The 22,947-nt window shown below is 44.2% G+C and overlaps 1 protein-coding gene across 1 annotated transcript in view; it reads left to right on the top strand.

Moving 5' to 3' along the window:
* Positions 1 to 1,169: 1,169 nt before the first annotated feature.
* Tmtc2 (Transmembrane O-mannosyltransferase targeting cadherins 2) overlaps positions 1,170 to 22,947 on the top strand; it is a 168,598-nt gene continuing 146,820 nt past the window's right edge. Inside the window, exon 1 of the mRNA XM_046616835.2 lies at positions 1,170 to 2,034. Coding sequence (XP_046472791.1) covers positions 1,949 to 2,034 — 86 coding nt within the window. The 5' untranslated portion in view covers positions 1,170 to 1,948. The remainder of the gene's footprint in view (positions 2,035 to 22,947) is intronic.

Consider the following 22,947-nt stretch of genomic DNA (forward strand, 5'->3'; position numbering starts at 1 on the left):
ATCGGCCTTTTTATCTACCTTGCGATAAAGGTTGTACAAAACTCTTCAAACGGTTATTATTGAACAACATTTGCCCTTGAAAAGTCTCTTTCCGAGAACTTGGCAAAAAACCGTTGAAAAGGGTTTTGATCTTCTTAGTGTGTTGTAAACCATTGATTCACACAGTGAATAATACAACGTCACTTCCATTTTGTTGTTTGTCTAACTTCAGCGTATCGCAATCGCATCTGCGGTTTAAAACGCAAGCTAAGAAAAAGTAATATATAAAACTACTTTTTTTCTTAGCTTTTTCAAATTAACTACTCAAGTCTATCTAAAAATTGCAATTAGTTTTCGAAATTATTTTCTCAAAACGTCTGCTCATTTTAAAGTCTCGAATTAAAAAATCAACGGGAGTATTGATTCTGTCTTGTTCCGCATCATGTATGAAATTTGGATTCAGCATTATACATTTGCAATTCGAAAACGTGAATTTATTAGCCAATACATTAGCGACGTGTGTCCTGGTCGTTGTTGGGTTCGAGAACCGGGATCAAAGTGCCGCTTCCGATTGTTCCGAGTAACCGAATGTATAATGCAGAGTGAATCGTACGAGTCACGCACCGCATATCGGTGTCCACACATCAGGACATATCCACGATACGGAAAGCATCAGGCAACCGCGGGAAGCGGAAAGAACGATGTAAAAAGAAAGCGCGAAAGGGGTAAATTCACGAAATCGACCACCCTTCCCGGGGTGGGGGTCAAAACCTTGTTGGATCGATATTTAGAATGGCCGATATATAAAAATTTCCAACATGCGAAAATAAAATATCGAAAGACGAATTGTTGGGATTGTTGATTTGCGAAAGTGTCACGGATAAAAAATTCCATTTCTAATTTTACAAAATTCAATATTTCTAACTAGAATTTCTAACCCGGAAGTTTCGGTTCCTCTCTCACAAGGACTGCAAACGAGCCAGTCCCCTCCGCACGTGCATCGCGAAGTGGGCCCTTCTTCTTATTCGTCCTCCTTCGGCGTCGCTGCCCCCGCTGATCGCCGCAACAACGGGGCACGAGAACAGCGCCGGCATCGTGTTAAAACTCGCCAACCGGCGTCGAGCGTTCGCGTGTCGGGCGCACGCGCTTCGGGAATCGATGCCAGCTACGTATAAAGCTCTCCTCGGCACGAGCGCGCGACAGTCAGCCGCGTTCGGATATCGAGGATGCGTCGTCGCAGCTTCGAATCGCGCCTGACGCTGAGACCGAGCCTTGAGCTTAACGCGCAGTGGTGAGAGCCCTTAGAGACGGCCTTTGATCGAGCCGGAGTACGAGAGTAGTACGATAGTATAGAAGAACGTTGAACGTTGCAAGTCAGCCGTTCGACGGTGCGGTTCGTCGCGTCGGGAGGATTACCGTAGCTCGCTTATTTTATTCGCTATTCTTGCAGCTGTTCAGTTTTCTCGGTAATTGTGAAGTGAAGTGTCGCGGTTTCCGTGCTTTCGAAAGCCGAGAAACGAAAACGATACCGAAACCGCCCGATTCGGCTCCATCGGCGTCCGCTGACATATGCTTCGAGGGGTGAATGTGACGGTACTGCCTGCACTGCTCGTCGGTCATCGTAAAAGCCGTCATAACGGAGTCTCTACAAGGAATATCGTCCCTCCTCCACTTCTTCTTCATCCACCCCGGGTGGGACATCGTGAAGACGTCCCGCGGGCACCGGCCGCAGCCCACCGCCCCCCCGGCGTCGAGGAAGGCGACGTTGCTCCGGTTTTCCGCCCCCGCGGAGGCGGCCCCTTCCTCGCCCCCGTCGTCGGCGTCCCAAACGTCGTCGGCGAGGCGATCGCAGCAAAAACGGCGGTGCTCGGCCCCCGGAAATTCCGCTGCCGTTGCCGCCCGGCGTCACGGGGAAAATACACACCAGCAGGACCGGAAACCGGATGGGTGGCGGCCGCCGCGATGTGACATGGATGTCCTAGGCTTTGCCTGCGCCCTCGCCGCCGCAGCCCTTTACCGCAACACCCTCGATGCCGGATTCGTATACGACGATCGGTGAGTCGAACCTTCCTTGACTTTGATCTACGCACCGCGTCGCCTCAAAGTGCCCGAGCCACCTGTTCGCCCTCCTCCCCTCGCCTCTTCTCGAGAGAAGGTAAACACGCATCCGCGATCTAGCTTTATCTTCTTCTCCCACTCACGCGAAGCATTTGCTACATTTTTCCGAGCTTATTCCATCTGTGATGGGTTGGATTCTGCATATTGCGTTTTTTTTTTTTTTTTGTCATTTTGTACGGGAAAGGATTTCACGTTCGAATATCTGTAACGCGGGAATAATATCCCCTGTGTGCGTAGGGGTCGAAAGCTCTGCTTGCAACGAAAGAGGAGAGGAATAATAAAAAAAAAAAAGGGGGAGGAGCGTACAAGAAAGAGGGAAATCGGGGAAAAACGGGGAAACAAAACACCCTCGCCGGGGGCTTAACGCACGGGCGTCGCTGTTTTGATGGAAAAAACGATACCCTACGCTGAAAGCTTCATTCTCAGATTCATGCTGTTCCTTCGGCTGGAATATCGCCGGCTTTCGTTTCGGGACCTCTTCTCTTCCTCCCTTCTATTTCTTCACTCTATTTCCGGATTTTCGAAAAACAACTGACTGTTGCGCTTGTGTCTTGTTGTTCCCCGCAACCCCGTTTTTCGCTCAGCCCTGCCTGACTTCGTCACGCTCGATTTAACCCCCGCAGAATACTTTCAGCGCACACCGCCGCTTACCTTCTTTTTCTTTCGTACCATCGACCGAACCAACATCCATTCCTCCGAAATTCTTTTATCACACACGGACCGAGTTGGCTTCTGTTTCCGTCTCGCTATAAGCTGGTTTTCGAAACTGAGAATCACCATTTTGCCTCATTTACTGGGCTCTGAAAAAAAGCATTCGGCTCCGTTTGGCGTTAATCCATCGAAAACGAGACCGCGAAAACTTTAATTCTCTGTCAGGTGAGACAAGATCGAGGAAATTTATCTGGCTACAGAATTTGAGGAATATCGGATTGGATTAACGTCGCAATTTTCTCGCCAACGTATATAACTCGACACGGTCTAAAACGGGAGCTTCGTGCAGGAGAATAACCGAGCAACTTTTTAAGCTAGTTTTTTTTTTTATGCGAAGCATCGAGGGTTTTTCTCTTCCCTCCTTGCGTATTACGTCATTCTAACGGAATAGATTATATGCGCAGTTTATCCTCGTCGTCGTCGTCGGCCCCGGCTGCTCGCTCAACTTACTCTTGGTTAAATTTTATCCCGGAAACTTGTTCCCCAGAATGACCCTGCTAAATTGAGGCAAGGCCAAGCCTTCTTTTTTTCAACCCTGCACTCTCTCCTTCTCTTCGCCAGTTTATACCGCAACCCCTAAGAATAATTAACCTAAACGAGATATATTTTCGCACTTTGAACCACCCCGCAGTTTTTCTCAGATGAAAGGGCTTATCGCGAAACCTGCCAGCTGCGACATGTGCGTGCAAGCCCGAGGCGAGCTTTATTTTTATTTCCGAGGAAAAAGAAAAACGCGCGACGCACGTGGCTGGAAGAAACTGATCTAGCAAACTACAGACCTCCGGTCAACTTCTTTAACTGTGATTGATTCGAACGTCAAATTATCGTTTGTACGTACGGGGGTAGTGAAATTTGCTATAGACAAAGACGTTAAACAAGCCACAGACACAAGTCTCTAATATATGCACACGTAAACAAGCCACATACAAACGTCTCTAATGTGCCTCTTGCGACGAATTCAAATATATACAAAGTCACGGCACACGAAAACCAAAACAAACTTCGGATACAGGTGATTAGAGAAATTAATGACATTGTAGTCAGGACGGCTAGGTGGTCTAGTGGAGTAAGTCTCCGGTAAAGCATCTCTAGATACGAGGTTCGATTCCTGGCTCCGTCGTTAATTTTTCAATTCACCTAAAATATTGGAACTTTGCAGTTTATAGATAGAGAACGTCAACCGTATACAATAATTCGTTATCCATGGAGTGATTTGAACTTTTGTTTCAAACTCCTCTCTGGCACCTGTATTGTGTGTTCGATACAGAGGTCGAAAATTTTCCGCGTGACCTCTGAACTTACCTTCCACACTCATCCAACAGTTCGGTATTCCGACACTCAATAGCTGCACAGGATCGAATTCTCCTGACACGAAATTATTGGATAATGTGTACCCTGAAACTCGGCGTAGTTGTTTATGTATTCCATTCTATTACTATCATACGATATGACAAAAATAGCTGTCTACGAGTCACGACGATCGTTCGACGATAAAGATATTGAGAGAAAAATATACCCGTCAATTTGTCTCCGCACAATGGAACTCAGGGTAAAGTAAAAATTCTTGTTCTTCGCGTGGTGATAAGAAAAAAGGAACTGTTCATGGTCACGTGCGTAGTTTACGACTTTAGAATTAGTCGTCCCCAGGCAAAAGCATTCGTTGGTAATTGATACTAATTAATGGGGCAATTAGACGTATGACATGACAACACTGAGCGTGGAAATAGTAGGATTATTTTGAGAGCATAACGCGAACCTCCGGACCGAGATCAAGGAGACTGAATGGTTGTAACAATTGTAACGATAACTTCGTACAAACGGTATATTTGTCGGAGTTGATTAATCTGGGAAAGTGAGTGCGAAGAAAAAAGAATAAGAGCGAAAGAAAAATTGATATCAATTAAGGTCATGTCGAGGAGTAAGAAAAAGTTTGTTAATAATAGCGGAGGGGAACTGTGAGTAAAAGTGGGCATTGAAATATCTGTATTCGGAAATGTCTCATTAAAAGTGTAATAAAGAATGAATTATTACGCTTTGGAATATCTCTCATACCCCTTTTAAGAGCTAACAGAATTAGTTTGTACCTCGGTGTTGTATAACTGTGCAATAATAGATTAAATTAACTGTTGATTACCGGCATTGATATTGAGATTGGATCAGGATCCTACCAGCCCTCGCCTCCTGCTCCTGCAGATGCCGCGTCGGGGTGAAAAGAGTTGTTCCATACTGCTCGCGCGATATCGGGTTCAGGGGTTTTTGAATTGCGATAAATTCGGACCCCGTTCCCTCGCTTCGGCTTACGCCTCCCCTTCCGTTCCTCCGAAATGGCGAGTTCAGAACCCTTCTTATCACGGACTATCCTCATCCTTTGTCTGTAAGGTCGCGCCCGGACTATTCAGCAGATTCTTTATCCCGTTTCGCCCCTTACTACGGAAAAATTATCTCTGCACAAATTGAGACGACGCCACGAAGAGCATACAACATTTTTCGGTTTTACATAAATTTATTACGAACCTTCGTTACGCCACCCTCGATTTCAATTTGCATACTTAAATGTTCACAGAGAGAAACAAACATGATCGAAACATTTATCAAACACCTCATAAGTTTTTCCTTCAGGATGCAATCACTTCCCGAACTTTTACCCTCTATTACTTAAAGATCGTTTAATAATTTGTTCAATATACCGCTTAACGTCTACAGTATCCATTCTTAATCATCCGCACGCAGCCTGCACTTGAATAATAACGACAAATTGCCCACGATATCAGCAACTTTCTTGGAAATATGTAATCGACCGAGTCACTTCCTGTTCATGAACCATTCATGACTGGTCAACTATTTCCATTCTCGCCCAAGAGTCAAGTGACTTTTTTTTATAGAATCATTACTTAGAGCCTCATGCTGCTTGTCTTACCGATTTCTGTTTGTTTCTGTGACGAATGATGATCGCATCTTCATCTCCCATCACTTTGACCTCCGTCGTGTGAAGAGGAGAGAAGAGAGAGAGAGAGAGAGAAAAAAAACGCTGTGAAGCAAACTTTGAAAGAGCTGGAGAGAAAAGAAGACAATGAATTATTTTCATCCTTCGGAATTAGGTTCTCCCTTTTCCACCGAGTAACGGTAGCTCAAAGCTGGGCAATAAATTCGAGGGATTGAAGTAACAGACTGTTGGTACATCTCCACGTGTGCGCAACGGCACGTGTGGACATTTGTAATTATTACACACACTCGCGACCGAGAAAGCCTCTCTTTTCTCCTTTCACAGGAGTTGTGACTAGAAGAACGCAGGCATATTGACGTTGGTAAACGCGAACAGCAGGAAATGGTGAAACGCATTATGCATGGGCAATTTTTCATCTCTATATCGACCATCGCACTGTGGCTATGGCCATTTTGCTGCGCTCCAATTCCTCCGCCATCGCTCCGTACTCGGTCCTTTGCACGAGGCAGCGGTATATTATAGTGGCTAACACGCTGGTATAGTGGCCATAATTAAGTCTGGATTATTAACCGAATCCCAGGCATGGCGCCCCCGGTTTTGACCCCTTCTAGCGCCCCTGGTCCTTTATTACCCCGTTTTAACTGATATTGAATATGGCCGAGCGTGCAGGGCGTTTGCCTTTCCGTTTCGAGTAGCTTGTTATGTTTATGCAGGAGGCGAAGTCGGAGCACAGAAATACAGCATCGCTTCAAAAGGTAGATGAATTAAGCTTTTCACCGACACGGTGCATCTCGACTGTGTGACCTTACTTAGAAGCGCCTGAATTATTCAGTGTTGAAATAAGGCGGCGAGAAATATTCAAAGTGGAATCTATAATTAGAATGGGACGAAGTGATTGCACCTACCTCGTTGATGAGGAAACGTGTAGTGTAGCAAGGAGAGTTCTCCGTACAGATCCCGATACCGACATCTAATCGACTCTTTAACCGCATCACAGCTCAGATACAAACCCTTTTTTCAGGTGGAAGTTATCCCCACCCCGATGAAGAGGAAGAAAATTAGGAGGATTTTTTGCGACGGTTAAAAAAGTTGATGTGGGGGATAACACCTATCTGAAAAAAGGTTTGTGTCTGAGCTGTGAAGCTGTTAACGTGTCGGTAAGATGTCGGTATTGGGATCTGTAGGCAGAAATTTTCTTGCTTTACTACTACTAATTAAACGAGTCAGAAGTGGGTGAAATCTCGATACATGCATACATCATCGATCGGTGTAATTGATGTGCACGTGAATCAAGTCCAAATTGCAAATATTATGATCTCATGCAGATTCTGTAGAATCGGTAGAAAACAAAATTTGTCCACGGTTCTAACAATCCTTTTTTACAGTTAAATGTCGTCTGTCATTCAATACATCAGGTTATTCGAGTGTGAAACTACTGCTCAGCTTTCTCCGATTCTGAAGCGTGAAATATCACTTTAGCGGCTGTTGAAAAAACCTCTTCTACTTCAGAGTATTTTTTGCAACAGAACCTTTCGACCCCGGACCTTCAATTTACTCTTTGAATAAAATTTCGGTGAAAAAGGGATACTGCTTCGGAAAAGTTTTGACATTGATTGACCTTGACTGGACTGCGTGGTATTCGTTCGTTCGATCAGATTTTTTGTTTCGCATCACTCTTCTTTTACTAAATGTCCAATAAAGGATCATTTCTATTATGTGAATCCACTATATGAATAAAGATATGTCGAGTTTCTGAATTAATGGATAAGGTTTCATTTGATCTCAAGTTCCGTGTCTTGTTTACCAAATTCTCAACTTTTTCCACGGCGCAGTCCAAACACCTTGATCATGCCCTCCCATCGATTCGGAGATGCGATATTAGATTTTAACATTGTATACCCGATACCCGCCGGTTCTAATGGATTCACCGTGTACTCAGCTCGTGAATGGAGTGAATTTTCCTCTACCTTTTCTTCCTCCAAATTCGGATTTCAACCCCCTCGCGTATAAGGTACGCCCTTCTTTAAAAGGCAGGCAGGCAGGCTGAGGCGATCCGAGAGCAAAATGGAGTTGGAGGTAATCGTATGGAAATTGTGAAAGGTTTTGGCAAAGGTCTCTGTATTCGGTAATATTCCGGATGATGTAAATGAAATTTGGAAATACCTTGGCATGCGTTGCGAAGCGGACAGGTTTGAGGCGTCTGCCGCATAGCCAGCCGGAGAAAACGGCGGACCTAAGCAGAAGGAGGAGAAGAAGAAAATTCTTTCGGCTCTTTTATTGTCCGTACTTCGGCCTCTTCCAGTTTACCTAGGCTTGATTAAATACGGCAACCCTCATAGTTGGCATTTCCGACGTTTTCGATACCCCGACGTCAGTCAGTTTTATTAGTTTTCCTCTCCTGGGGACGCAAGTTTCCTTCGTCGTTGGTCCCTGCAGCTCTGTGTTGCGTCTCACATAAAAGTATACAGTAATGAAAACCCGGCCCAAGGGACGGGGATTTCTCTTTTTAATCGGCAGTCCCCGCGGGTTGTTTTCGAATCGGAACTCTATCACCTTTGTAACAAATAAAATACATGAAAAAGATTTCCCCGAGAAAGGGATCTTCATCCTTGGCTGAGCGCCGTGTCCTTCACCCTAGAACAAATACCGCGTTGTCCATAAGACACATCACGGGGAGGAATAGGAAAAAGCAAAGAAAGAGGGGAAAAACAACAACTACAAACAAAGAAAATTATACTGAAAGTAAAATGCCTTACGGACGGAGTATGCACCGTAAAAAAGGGTAACAGGGATGAGGGAGGAGAAAGGTTTTAAAAAGAAAAAGGCCATATAGGTATGGGGTTCGTCGGGGATTGCGGGTGGTGGTTGTCCGCGGGGGGAAAAGGGCGTGCTTGGAAACACAAAAGATGGCCGTCCCCGAGTTTATGCTCGGATTGTGGCATGGTATATGGTACATGAAAAACTCATATGATATTATATATATGATATATAAGGGACGGTATTTTACTGCGGTATGCTGACTACAATGGGCTAGGAAAAGAATACACGGACGTATTTATTTGCATAGTTTATGCACGGTCTCCCGAAGCGAAGGAGGAATGAAAAAAAGAAACGACAACAAGGAGCGCTAAAAAGATGGGGAATAAAAAAGATAACGGCCTCCGCGACTCAGTTACAACCCTCAAAGATCCACGGGTTCGTCAAAATTCACATAACGTCATTTCATTTCGTTGCTGTCACCTTTGACGAGGTTGCCTGGCCAAGAATCGATATTTTTTATTCATTTTGTTACGAGATAGTCGTACATTGAGTAAGTATCAATCTACATTTTTATTCCTAAGCTACAAAGATCTATTTGATAATACTAGAATGGAAGATACTGAAAATGCTAGATATCGATGTTTCATTTTGTATCGCTGCAAAGTGGTTAAAAATTTAAAAGATTCGTTCGACTTCGCTCTACGCTAGATCATTTTGTCGAAAATATTATTTTCTGAAAAGTCACTGAAAAGTTTCGCTTTCCAATAGTCGATTCAATGTTGCCATCGATTTGTTAAAATCAATATCAATTCAACGTTGTGAGACTTCCAACATAATGAAATAAGGTGTTTAAGTGACTTATAAAATATAACCCTCCGAATAAAACGACCCGTTGTGGAGTGCAATTGGAAGAATTCGTGAAATTTATACATCTTTATATTTTTAGCTTAACGAAAGCTCATGAATGCAATGATTCTTTTAAGAAATTAGCTCGTAATACAATTGACAAAAATTATCGAGGTTCGAAAAACCAGTCTCATTGGAGAAATTAAATTTTGAACATTACTTCACTTCGATTGTAATTCTTGGCTGTACCTGAGATCGGAGGGGCGATCGCTTATTGCCGTAATAAACCAGTCGATTTTTAAGGTGTCCTTTGTATAAAAGAGAGAGAAGCGCCAATTCACCCTCGGACAAGTCCCCTCGAGCGGTACGTAGAACACACACATGTACACACATAAAATGTGTATAGGTATAAAATACAATAAAATCAACAACAAAATTAAAACCAGAGTTGACAAGGATTGACAATAGAAGAGAGATAAAAGTAGATAAAAATAAATCGAACTGAAATGAGCGATAAATAAAGATAAAACAAATAAATAAATAAATGAAAGAGAGAGAAAGAGAGACATAGGCCGAGGGAGAGCGGCAGAGAGGGTGGTATAAGGATGTTCGAAATTCAGAGGAGATGTTGTATGGAAAGTGGAAGGTTCTATAGGGAGAATAAAGTGGTCCAGAGAGAGGCTGCGGACTGCGGTGCAGAGCGAGTTTATGCGGTGTCCGTTGTACCGTGGGTGTGAATCTTTGCCAAAAAATTTTCGTATTCATTTCGTATCGAAGCGAAAGGGAGCCGAATAGTAACAGTCTGTGACTCGTGACCGTCTGCAGCTTCTCAACCTTCTGAAATTACATCACGCAGTGTCCGATTACCGCGTATACTGCAAAAGTCACGTGATGTATCTTACAGGAAACAAGATACAAGCAAAATCACTCGCAACGTGTAATAATAATTCGTATTCGACGAGAAATGGTCGAGTATAGATAGCAAAGAAATTGAGAAATAAAACGGAGGAGGTGCGATTTCTGGAAGACTCGTTCGACTGTGCGTGATTTAATAAGTTTGCCTGAAAAATTTCACTTTGAATGGCAAACGTTGAACGTCTTCGATCCTTCTCACGTGCTTGAGACGTTATCACGTCTGCAGTCCGCATTAAACGGCACAGCGGGGAGCGGAAATTTCTTTAATTATCAATTAAGGGGTCGCCGTGCGCCGGGAACACGTCGTGCCCTACGATGTTCATCCTCCGGGAGGCCTGGAAACCCGTCCCTCATCACCGCCCGAAGGGAATGAAAATCCCGAAAAAGCGAAGCGTCGACGATCGAAAACGGAATTCGTTACGTCGCGAGGGGAGCAACGTTTAAAAAATTCATGCATTCCCACCCGTTGCGTCATTCCGAGTGAAGGGTCAGATATGTACTTGGACTACGATTGTGTCACGGTGAAATTGCGGCAATTGAATACAATATGCTCGTGGACGTCTAGGAGACGTTTATTCGGTATAATGTGCCGGACGAAACGTTTTAGTCGTTAGTCACGCTGCCAGCCCCGACGTCAAGTAAAACTCTGTCAATTGGCGGGTCAATTTTTCAACTCATCAAACGACCTACGTGAAACGGACGCCTTGCTGGTGGAATTGTTATTCGTATCTCCCTTCGTCGATATGTAAGAAAGAAAGAAGGAGAAATAATAACAGAGTCTACTGGTGATTGAATTTCCAAACTCTCGTGAAAATTACACAAGACTTTGTAAATGATGTTCAGTATGCGTTTTGCAAAATCTTTCGATGTCGCTGTGAAATGTTATTGTGTCTTGTATGTACCAATAATGTACCATATCCTGAAGAATTTTGATGAATTCCCTGGAATCTCGCAGGATTTTGGGCAATCGCGTGTGTATAAGCACAATGAAGTCTGAGATGTAGGTGGGTATATGAAATTTCTGAAATACCCTGGATCGTTCGAAGTTTCGAAATCTGGGTATGAAATTTTTCGAAGTGATGAACCTTTTTTATAAAATTATTCAGGCACGGGTTTCGACGTTAGTTTATTACGTATTGAACAAATTTCAGATTCCGCGGGTATTGGATTCGACGAGCTTTTCTTTGCTCTCTTCAAAACTATTCACGCGTCTGATCGATATAATTAAAGTTCGAACCGGTTAGGAGGCAAACTTGGATGAAAAAAATGTGCGCAAGTATTTGTTGATCCGTTTTGTACAGAAAAATTTGCGTATGAGCCACGCATCCGGCAGTCGCACTGTAAAAAATTAAATTTTGACACCGACAGAGGCCTAAGAACGAGGAAAAAGCAGCTCGACGTCTCGGTGCGTGACGGCGTGTCGTTCGTCCTTTCATTTCGTTGTTCTGGGATGATCACCAGCGGTTTTGGTCAATTAGTTTAATTTCCTACTCCGACGACCGCGACGATAAACGTAATGAAATAATCGTTTTTGCGGTATCTACTAGCGGTCGGCAGGATCACGTCACGCAAGGTTGGATTAAGTTGGTTCTGTGCCGGCTGCGCGGGACGCGATTCGATTACTATTTAATGGAAAACAAATCAACTTGATTGGATCTCTCCAGGCTGCTGCCATGATCGAGAGTGATTCGCAAATACACCATTACGAAATAACTCCTCCCGCCCCTCCCCCCTCCCGCAACTCTCTCTCTCTCTCTCTCTCCCGCTGCTCTCTTCCTTCGTGCTTCTGGCCATTTATCATTTCGATTCTCCCACCCGTGTGATCGTGTATACAAATTCACCAAATTACTCTTCATCACTCCGAGATCATCCAGCACCGTTCAACCCGAAATAAACGCTGGTTCTCATTTTTAATTCAGCGTCTTATCTCTCGCTCATTTTGCCCCGCAAGCTTCTAGCTGTAACTTCCGCACTTCGTTATACGATGAAATAAATGATAATTGTTCTCCTCATCTCTTCTTCAAAGTCATCATTAACTGATATGTAAAATTATTTTAGGCTGTAATTTTTCACCTCTAATCGTAACTGCCGATCCTCGCTCGTGAAAGTATGAAGTCAAATTTTGTGTACCGGCCGCGGTGAATTCACTCAGGTTTTCTCACTACAAGTAATACTTGGCGTGTCGTATAAGACTCGGAACGGTGAGTTGTAATGAATAATTAATTGAAATACGTCCGATAAGCCAGAAAATAATAAGGTCGGGATAAGTTAAACGACGGGCAGTCGAAGGGTGCGGACTCTCGGGTTAACTTTTATCGCCGAAAACTTTTCCCTCAGTCGTTAACGCGTATTATATCTATATATACGTTGTATAACTTTGGACACCAAACACAGGCTTGAGCCAAGTTTTGGTAGACGCACCATTTGCGGTCATGAAAAATAATTTAACCGCCATTTCATCTGGATTCGTATAATTTCGTGCCTTGATATTTACCGTCAAATCACGCCTACAGCCTAGTTGCAATTTTGGAATAAATTCTCCAATTAATTTTTCTCTGTTTTAATTACGCTGATTAGCAAAGTCGGGCATCGCCCTTGTATCCTTATTCAAGTCCCAGAACGTAAAAATGCACTTATTTGTGCCCCGATGATCATTTCTTGCACCGTCGCGGAAACAATTACTTTACGCACTGAACACGGATAAAAGAAAAGAACTGCCCGCGTAAAGCATACCCAGTATTACGTAAAATAATTCACTCGGAAGCTTCAAACCATGTCTCGCAAAGCCACTAAATATTTACATAATTCTCCCGGGGATTCGGGCAATGAATTCACTTCGCCTCCGCCTCCCCCTCAAATCCTCAATTCTCGATCAACCTCGAGTTTCCCACGTCCTCCCCTCGTGTCTTTGAGGCTCACTCGATCGTACCGCCGCCGTCCTATTTCCACACTTTGTGTCCGTTCGTCCATGGCGCTTCTCTTCTAGCCGCGGACGCAAAGCTCCGGCACTTAAATTCGCTCGCCACCTGGGAACCTAGTCGGTCGTTCTAAAAGGCAAATATTTAATGGTTTCCACCGAGCGGGTGTTCTCATGCCTCGGTACTGCGGTAGTTGAGCCGCACCTGAGACGGGAAATTTCTCTTTTTTACTAAAGTTATTTCGAACCGTGTTTCAGACGCCCCCGAAGAAATAAAAAGACAGATTTACCATCCGTGCAAAAAAACTCTTTGCACACATCTACGTATGGGGCATTCCACGTCAAATTAGCAGCCCGTGTACCTTACCACCTTTGATTCTGATTCTTTTTTGGTATGATGTTTTTACCAACCCGAAAGTGTCTCGGGAATTTTTTCAGATTTTTTTCCAGCCATTGGTGAAATTTATACAAAATTGCAAAACCGGTTACGAAAACGGCATATTTAAAAACCTTAGAAAATTTACACTGTTTCTATGATTCAAAATTTGATTTTTGAACGAAACATGATAATGGCATATCAATACTTACTATTTTTTTCTCATGTTTTTTTTCTTTTTCATCTTTTATATGCCCCGATCTAAATATATTGCAGAATCACATTATTTTCATGACTCTGTGATCTGTTTAGATTGCGGAATAGAAAAATAAAACTCCAAACGGAAAGACTAAAAACTTACGAAAAAATTGTAAATATGGAGATCTCATTATCGTGTGATACTTTTAAATCTGATTTAAAATCATAGACTCTGTGTGAATTTTTTCAGATTTGAAAGAACGGAGTTTTTCGCAATTGGTTTACGATTCGATTCAAATTTCATCGGTGGCTAAAGAAAAATCCAAAAAAAGTTACGAGACCTTTTTGGGTCGGTATGATCCTAATACTAGAAAATTATTAAGATCATACAGTTTTTCTTTGCACCTCAGAATCACTCCAGCGCCTAAGTTTCCAGGATCTTGTTATTTTTTTTACTTTTCGTCGAACTCTGTTGTTGTTGTTGTTCTTTCTTTTTTTTTTTTCCTTCTACTTACTTATCTCCGTTTTTAATCTGTCGAAGAGCTTCACACGTAACGAGAAATCGCGAAGTCCCGACTCTCTCTTCTCATCTCAGCCTTGTTTCGCTCTTCATTCCTCCGTATTCCTTCAAGCTCTTCTCGTTCGTTTCGCCTCGGCGTGTACCTCTTGAAGATTGCAGCAAAGTGCACTCCCGTACAAGTACGGATAAGTGCACTCTTTTCCTAGATTGGAACGATCTGGGTTAACGATATTTTCATATAACGTAGAGCCGTGTACCTTTGACCGTTGTATAATAAGTCTCCATTTTTTCCCCCTTTCTTTCTTCCTGATTAAACCACGCGAACGCCTTAAGCCGATCAAAGTTATCGTTACATCGCGATCCCGTGTCGGCGAGATAAAATTTCACCTTCTCGGTTGAATTTTCACAAAATTCCGGATAATTTGTTATGCCGGTAACGAGTGAGCGAACGATTGAATGGGTGAATGTGAATTAAGTTTGCGAAAATTATCGCGTGACTTGGTCTCTTAAATAGTTAAACGAATATTCAGAGGAGTTACCAGGTGCTCGTACTCAGGTGTGAATTCGGCAAGAATTACTCATAATCGCTGGCTATTCAAGAGTTTTTTCATAGTCACCCAAGGTTTATTTAAACTGTACAACGATGTCATTATTTCAAGTCTAGCAGCGTAGGTGAACCGAAGAATGTAAGAATTTTAGAATCACGAACAGCCGGATTATCGATAAAAAATATCGAGAATACCTTGGCACAAATCTTATCGCCTAAATCCAGGGTTGCACGGAAATTAATCCCGTGTTGTAAAAGACTCGACTCGAGTGAGTCTTTCCTGAAAGGGTGGATGTCTTCCTTAATTTCCCATCTCTTCTAGTGCCAGGAGTATATAATGTATAATATATATGTATATAGATCCGGAGCGTAAACACATTCACTGTCAACTTTGGTTAAACTTGGGCCCTAGCACAGCTCCGAGGGTTTCGTTGCCCGGTTCCTCAGGTTTGGCTAGATCGGTCGAGAGACGCTGCAAGCTCGGGAACGCGGCTGACGCTGTATAGAATCGCGTCGTCGCGACGCCCCGGCGTCCGTAGGCGTTGAAGCGAAACGGGAAATCCTTGAATAAACGGTTTTTCCCCGATGAACGAGGCTTAGCGAGGAGCTTATCTACCGACTACGCAGATGCAGGAAACAAAGGAGAGATATGCCGCCACCCGCTCTGCACCAAAAGTCCGGGGAAAGAAATCTTCTTCGCGAATATAATTCCCTTCAAACTCGAAAGTCCCTCCCGCGAAAACTTTGGACATTCGGGCCAAACTCTAATTATTATTTCAAAAGATATTCGGGAAAATGAATAACATTTCTCATGCCGTTGATATTATAATTATTATTTTTCCTTCTCATTCTTTCACTCCCTCTCTTCGGTACGTTTGATAATTGCTTTTCTTCACCCGCCCAAGTACCCTCGATTTAACAACTTTGGGGTGTTCAACTCGAATCGTCAAATTGTCACTGGAATCTCAATTGTCAGGACATTTAACGTCAAAAACGGAATTCTTTGCAAGTCGAATCGGATTCATTAGAAATTCGGTTCTCTACGGAATTGAAATTCATCCCGATCTCCACGTCTTGAGCTTGCGAAGTAATTTTCTTGCGATAATCACCGATCGACGTTGTTCCATTACCAATGTCTGCAGTGCATAATTTGCTCTCAACACACTGTTACGTGTCAGGTAAACATATGATACACCGCTGACCATAAACAATAAATCGTTGTACGTCGCTTAAAGTCCGCAGATATAATTGGCTCAATATGTGTCATTTGAAGTGAAACCGTATCCAATTACGTTGAACGAATTAACAGAGAATCGCTAATATACTCGTATGGATCAGCATAGGACTGTAGAGGGTTGAATGAGACACATAAGCTGCTCAACTCGTACGACACACCTACGCATGGTTGAATGCATAATCGTTGCGGTTACACGTACAGTTGATACGTAATTCGAGGAGCTTTCAGGGGATTATACATCTTCTCATCATTCGCGTAATAATTGTGTCGGCGGCACAGCTCTCAGGTTTCATCTTCCGCACTTCAAAGGAATTCATGTATAGTTCATACACGTATGCGCGTCAATTTCGCAAAGATTTGTGTCTCGGAGACACCTTAACCGCAAATCTGCGATCCCGGCCACTTTGTCAGATAAACTGTTCGCTCAGGCTAACGACGACCGGAGAACTGTTCGACGAGACCGAATGTTAATTTCCCATTTCCTGCGTTTATTTTTTCTACCCGGTGCGGTTCAATCAGTAAGCGAGCCGAGTTTAACGGTATGAAGTATGTATATATGTATAAAGAAGCTGCATATTTTCCTACGCTCGGACTGTGGAAGTTATGTTAACACTCAACCCTATCGCGTGGTCGTTTGTAAACGAGGGGCCGGTTTACGAGCTGAAATAAGGTGGCCTGCGCGCTACGTAAGACGGCATAACCGTAACACATAAGCCGACGTAACCAGACATAACGTTGCAACAATGCTATCTCCATCGCTTATCGTAAACTCGCGCGTTACAGCAAAGAAGCCCCCTTTCTCTTTCGCCCCTTCTCCCACCCCACCTATTTTCTACCCGCCCCCGACGGCCATATGAAATCGATAAGCTCGCCGGACGAAAGCTCCGTTTGCCAGCTGTGGGTGTTATCAAGGGCAAAAAAATAAGTCGAGGCTAGTCCTGAACGCGTGGGCTATTGTCCTCGCTAAGGACCTCGTATATATGTATATGTATACGTGTGTATGTGAGTAAGTATGTATGTATGAGGTCCTTTATATTGACACTTTCTTTCGGGGGCTTGCCTCTGACCTAAATGATTGTTGCCACTATTGTGCCGGGTTCCTTTTTTTACCAGGGTACAAAGCGAGGGCTCGACGACGAGGCGTATGGCGGAAATTCCCGTAGATGATGAAAGATGGCCAAGGCCTCCAGGTTGCACTTCTCTAATTTTATTCGGTGAAGGAGATCGTTCTTTTTCAATGTTATACATGTATGCTTACCGAAAGCGATTCGCGATTTTGTAGAAATTCGGGTAGCTTGAATATGCAGGGTAGTGAATATATACAAAGATTTTAGCGAGATTATTGTCTTCGCGATCGAGTTCTATATATGTGCAGGAGCAGCCCTTTTCGTTTCGACGAAAGTTCAATTATCGTTGATATGCCAATTCAATCGACCTCTCGCAGAAAGGTCGGTTTCCTTTTATTACGCCAGAGCCCCTCCAAGGGACGTTGCAATTTTCATCCAGCACCCCGGCTGATCGGGACCGATAACTATAAAATTATTTAATTGATCGTAACTCGGTTTTATCACGGGCGTTGCGTTCAAGGGCCGGGAGCACACTCCTGCTGCTGGGGTGTCACTGAATTGTTGGAAAGTTTGAATTTAGCTGATAGCGATAAACAGATGGCGGAGACCAAGGAGACGCTGCAGAGCATATAAACGCGGCTGAAGCGTGACTCAAAGTTACCGACGAAAAAACGTCGACGAAGGGAAGTGGAAGAATATCGGATTATAGAAACTGCAAACTCCTTCGGCGTCAGCTCATTATGCGAGTATCGTAATAATTCTAGAAAGCTCTTGCCGTTATCTGGTCAATTTTCGATTGACTTGGAGGGTGAAGTGAGGATTATGCCAATTAAAAAGACAATCGTAAAACGACGCCGAGTAATTAGAACCATTTGTATATTCGTTGAACCCCGTCTTTGCTGCATCGTTAATTCGATATTTGGATCTTGACGGCACCGTCGGATCCTCGTAAAAAAAAAACCCATCGACGGGATGTCTTTTCCGCTAACAAGCATCGCAAGGTGGAATTTCCGCGCAGCCAGAGCCGCAAGAGCGGTGAAAGGCGCCTTTTTTCACGCATATCTATCAGCTGCGCTCAATTACGTGCACGCATCTCGAACTTGAAAGGGATGCGAAATCCTGCAGGTTGCGTGCAGACGGGCAAAAGACTGTTACTCACTTCCGGACGGAAGTCGTCTTGACTCCACTTTATATACTCGAGGAGTGAACCCGGGTGTATATAAGTCGGTTTTCTACCGTGTTAAACGATCACGCGCAGCCAAAGTTTCGCCCTGACTTACGGCCGGCGTAACTGAAACGAAATGCTCCGTAGAAAACAACAAGAAGGAGAGAGTGTGAGAGAAAGAGTGTGTGTGTGTGTGAGAGAGAGAGAGAGAGAGAGAGAGAGAGAGAGAGCTGCTCTCCCCTTATTCCATTTTCGTAAGCCCGTGTGAAAGGAAAAATACAGGTAGAATCATATCTCTGTGTAAATGGGTTGGGAAACAGGAGCTGTGATACTGCTGGATTGGATAACTTTTCAGACGTGTTTGAGACCCCGGCGCCGCTCTTTTGTCACTTTAATTTACGCCATTAAGGAGGCAGGGGGACTTGGCTAAAGTGTCTTTGAAATTTTAAGCTCCCTCCTTTCCAACCTCTACTTTTCTCTCTCTCTCTCTCTCTCTCTCTCTCTCTTTTTCTCTCTCTCCAATTCTGTATGAATGACAGGAGTAAAACACTTGTAAATAAATGTCGCCGGCAGTGTTAGGCGAATTGGTTTTCGAAACTTCGGGGTGAAACTTCCGGAAAAAAATCAGGAAATCTGGCGTTATTGTATCACCAAAGATGACGTATACAACCCGCTTGTCTAATGCCCATCGCTGTAATCATCCCTGAAGGTAGCGGAGAGAGAGAAAATTACTTTTTTCCATCCTCTTTCCTCTCCGAAATCTGGTGAACGCCAGAAAGAGGGAGAGGATGCGAGGGTTGAAAAAGTTACGCGAATTGGTATAGAGAAAGTTGCCGAAGTATAACGCGAAGGAGACTTTGAGAGCTGCGACTAAACGACAAGACGGCAATTTCTGCAGAGAATCCTTCGAATATTCATACATATGTATTTATAGATATACGTATACACAGAATTCGGATGAAGCCGTAAAAGAAAATCCTTCAATTCTCCGGACCTTCTTTTCTTCTTCTCTCCCTATTCTTCGTCTCCCTTTTTCTCCTCCTTATTCCGCCCCAGAGTCACGGGGCGATCTTTTTCATATCGAATATTGCGTTATTTGCATACTTTCTTGGGGCGGCAAGCCGTGCGGGGAGGGACTAAAGATGGGAAAATATACGCAATTCTCTTCGCTTTCTTCTGAAAATATTCAAACAATGCAATATGAATCGCTCGTTTCGCTACGAGCCGCCAGCTCCGCTGTTCCGACTCTGAGAACGACTCGGGCGGGTGAACGGAGCTGTTGCGTTCTACTTCGCCTTATTTCTCGCGAAACAACTATCAAGAATTGTTGCAGCTCCCTTTGAGATCGCGCGAGCACTCGAGGATCCGTTATGAAAACAATTAATAACCGCCGAACTCCTCCAGCCGCTATCCCTCGCCGCCCTTTTTAAATGCCTGGGAAGGTGAAACTATCCCAGAAAATGAAAAACCGATGCGTTTCATATCCCGGTTGCATCGGCTCACCCGGGGATTATAATAAGTATAACGCAATTACCAGTGGAAACACCTGCGGAATGCATCTCAAACTCGATCCGCTAGATGCGAAAGTTGGATTACTTCGATTGTTCAATTCCTTTGACTTCAGTTTCATATCCTGAAACTTTTGAAATAACGAGCTCTCAAACCTCTTATACAAGACTTCTCTTTCTGGGCACGTGGAACTTTATACTTCTCTGTCAATTGACCCAATTCTCAGTTCATTGTTCACCCGGTTTCGTGACGTTATCGAGGTTCTTGATCTTTAAGAAACGGAACGATGGGTTCAAGTTTCACCCTTGCGATTTTTAAATCAGAGTAACGAAACTTAGTTAAAACACAAATCAAAGAGCGAAACTTGTCGTTGTCAATCGAGTAGATTTCGTCTCTTTTAACTGGTAAAATCTGAGAGTCCCTTAGCGGATGCACTTGAACTTTTATCCGCCTCGTTATACATACGAGACGCTTGAAACGACGGAGCGATACTTGCAGAACGGTTCTGCAAACGGCAGAGTTGACAGTCGGTAAATTGCTCGGAAGTAATGCGGAGGGAATTGTTTGTAATGAGGATGAACACAGCGGCTTTGTGAACGGTGTGTTGAAACCGGAGAGCTCTCGTGCATTCGGCGTTCCCGCATATGGTGCATCGAGGAGTTCCGTAACCAGCCGCTAACCGGATGTTGTTGGCGCAATCAACCGAACAAGTCGTTACGTACTTACCAATCCCTTGGTATTCGAGGGATGAAGAATTGGATTTTGGAGGGGGAAAACGGTCAACGAACCGTCCTCGGCGATAACTCAGTCTTTCAATTCAAGTTCCGAATGTTCTCCTGACCGCGTCGTGACAATACACGCAGAGTTTGCGATGGGGGAGCGGCAGGATGCGATTAGGAACCACAGCTTTGAACAGGATTCAGGGAATTTGGCTGGCCTGCTAGGACTTCGAGTCGATCGCTCGGAACAAACCGCCAAAGTAGTGGACAGAGTGACGGTGGAGATCTGAGCTTTGAAGAGGATGCAGACGAGGGTAGCGTTAATCTTGAATTCCCCGGGAATTACTGTCGTCGGAAGCTCTCTTCCAGATGGACAAACACGCGACTGTCCGATGCCGCTTGGCAACTGCGATACGAGCCAACCTCTGCAGCCCGGAATCGTTCCAACTCCAGGAATCGTCTCCGCCACAGCTCGGTGCTTAGCGTCATTTCAAAGCTCCCGTCATCCGCCCTTTCCAACAATCCATACTTCATCTCGACTTGAGAGGAGATCTCACTCAGAAGAATAGCCGCGCTTCAGAGATTCGGGAGAACCATCGCCACGTTTAAATTTACACCCCGAAGTTGCGTTACGCTCTGGTTATCGACTTGCCTCTTATCATTGCCACTCCCTCACCGATTCATTCTCTCTTCAGCTTTGTCCCCTATTCGTAAGATGTCGGGAATTTGTATCCTGCGCGCGTACAAAAGCGTAAAACGATTGCGGACGGTGGGTTGTGTATTGATATTCTGTCTTAAAATGTTGTCTCCCAAAGATCAGAAAATGAGTGGGGTTGACACTTTTCGCTCCGACAGTGTTTCACTCTGTGTTCGTTCCTCCAGAAAATTCTCTGCGAAGTAGTACTTAAATTGTCGTTTCAGACGATCCGAGAGTCAACTAGTTCCGTCCTTCTTGTTAGCTTGTCTTGCTCTTCGTCTTCGCATACCACTCGATAGATCTTTCCAGGATATTCTGAACGTTTTACAAACTGCAGCAAAGGTGTGTGAAATTGATTGTTGAAATCTTCACTCGCGAGTAGATGTGGTCGAAATTTGACTCGCGTTTTTCTCTCTACCGTGACTTCCGTCAGTCAATTAGGTACACTTTAAACGAGTAATGCGTAACGCTTTAACAAGACTCCGTCATTGAGTCGTTTCCTCGAGCAATTTCACCCCTTCAACATTCCCACTTTTACGCTGAAGAACTCTTCACAAGTTGCTGTACAAACCTTTACAGTGCTTTTGAGCTGTGCGAATGCTTGTAACGAAATCGATAGTATATCCAGCAGTTACTCGCAGTAAACATGATACGGTTTCCGTTTAACGAATTCACGCAGCCAGTAGGTTTTTCAACTTCAAAATAAGTGCAGTCTACGATTGCTGTGTACGAGTTGGTACAGCTCACATTTTCAAGCACACGAAGTACCGGGTGTTATAAATTCACAATCGTCACGAAAACGAAAAATGCGAATGATGGAAGAAAGAATAAAATAAAAATAAAAATAAAATACGTGACAAATGCTCGTCAGACTATACTTGACACTCGAGTCTCTCGAACATTACGGCTGCTGTACCCGGGCTGCATATTACATTCGAATTTGCATCGGAGACGTCGAGCTCCGGTTGGATATCTATAAGCGTTATGCAGCATCGAGATTTGAGCTTGCTGCATCGCGTCATGGATTAATAATATAATCAGCGAGGGATGGCAATTAGAGGCGACGTCACGTCGACAGGTCCCTCCTCTTTCCTCCGGCGCGCCTGGCCGCGTCGTTTCGCCGGGCCCCGCGGGGGCGAAGATAATTAAACCCCTCCCCCAAACGTGGCTTGGAGTAACGGAATTACCATCTCAGTTACCTGCATGTTACCGGAGGCGTCGCTGTAGACCGTTGCTGTTCCTACACGTAGGTACAAGGGTGTCGGTTGAATCGGGGCGACGAGGACACGCGAGAGACAACCTTAATAATGCAGGAGTAAGGCCAAGACGGCGACTGCGTCGGTGATGGAAAACGGGGTCGCCTTGCAGCTGCAGGTTTTTGGTGCCCCGCGATGTGTTTTAACCACCCACCCACTGTTCGACTTGCGACACACGTTCACCCCTCTCGCCTCTCTTACGTTGCTATTTTACTCCAGCTGCCGGATGAAATTTAAATGAGAGACGGGGAGCGACTTCGCTGTAAAACTTCTTGCACTCCTCCTCGCGCCGCTCTATCTTTGGGAAGATATTCCAAGTTGTATATAATCTTTGGATATTATCTAGGAGCTTAATTTTAATGATAAATCAGGAGATCGGCAGAGTCTGATTCCTCCTTTCGTTATCTTTACGAAGACGTTACGAGTAGGCTGCTGGTCATCAAAAAGGACAGAATGAGTCTGCTTC

The sequence above is a fragment of the Neodiprion pinetum genome, chromosome 3, assembly GCF_021155775.2.
Source record: "Neodiprion pinetum isolate iyNeoPine1 chromosome 3, iyNeoPine1.2, whole genome shotgun sequence".
NCBI classification, from domain to species: domain Eukaryota; kingdom Metazoa; phylum Arthropoda; class Insecta; order Hymenoptera; family Diprionidae; genus Neodiprion; species Neodiprion pinetum.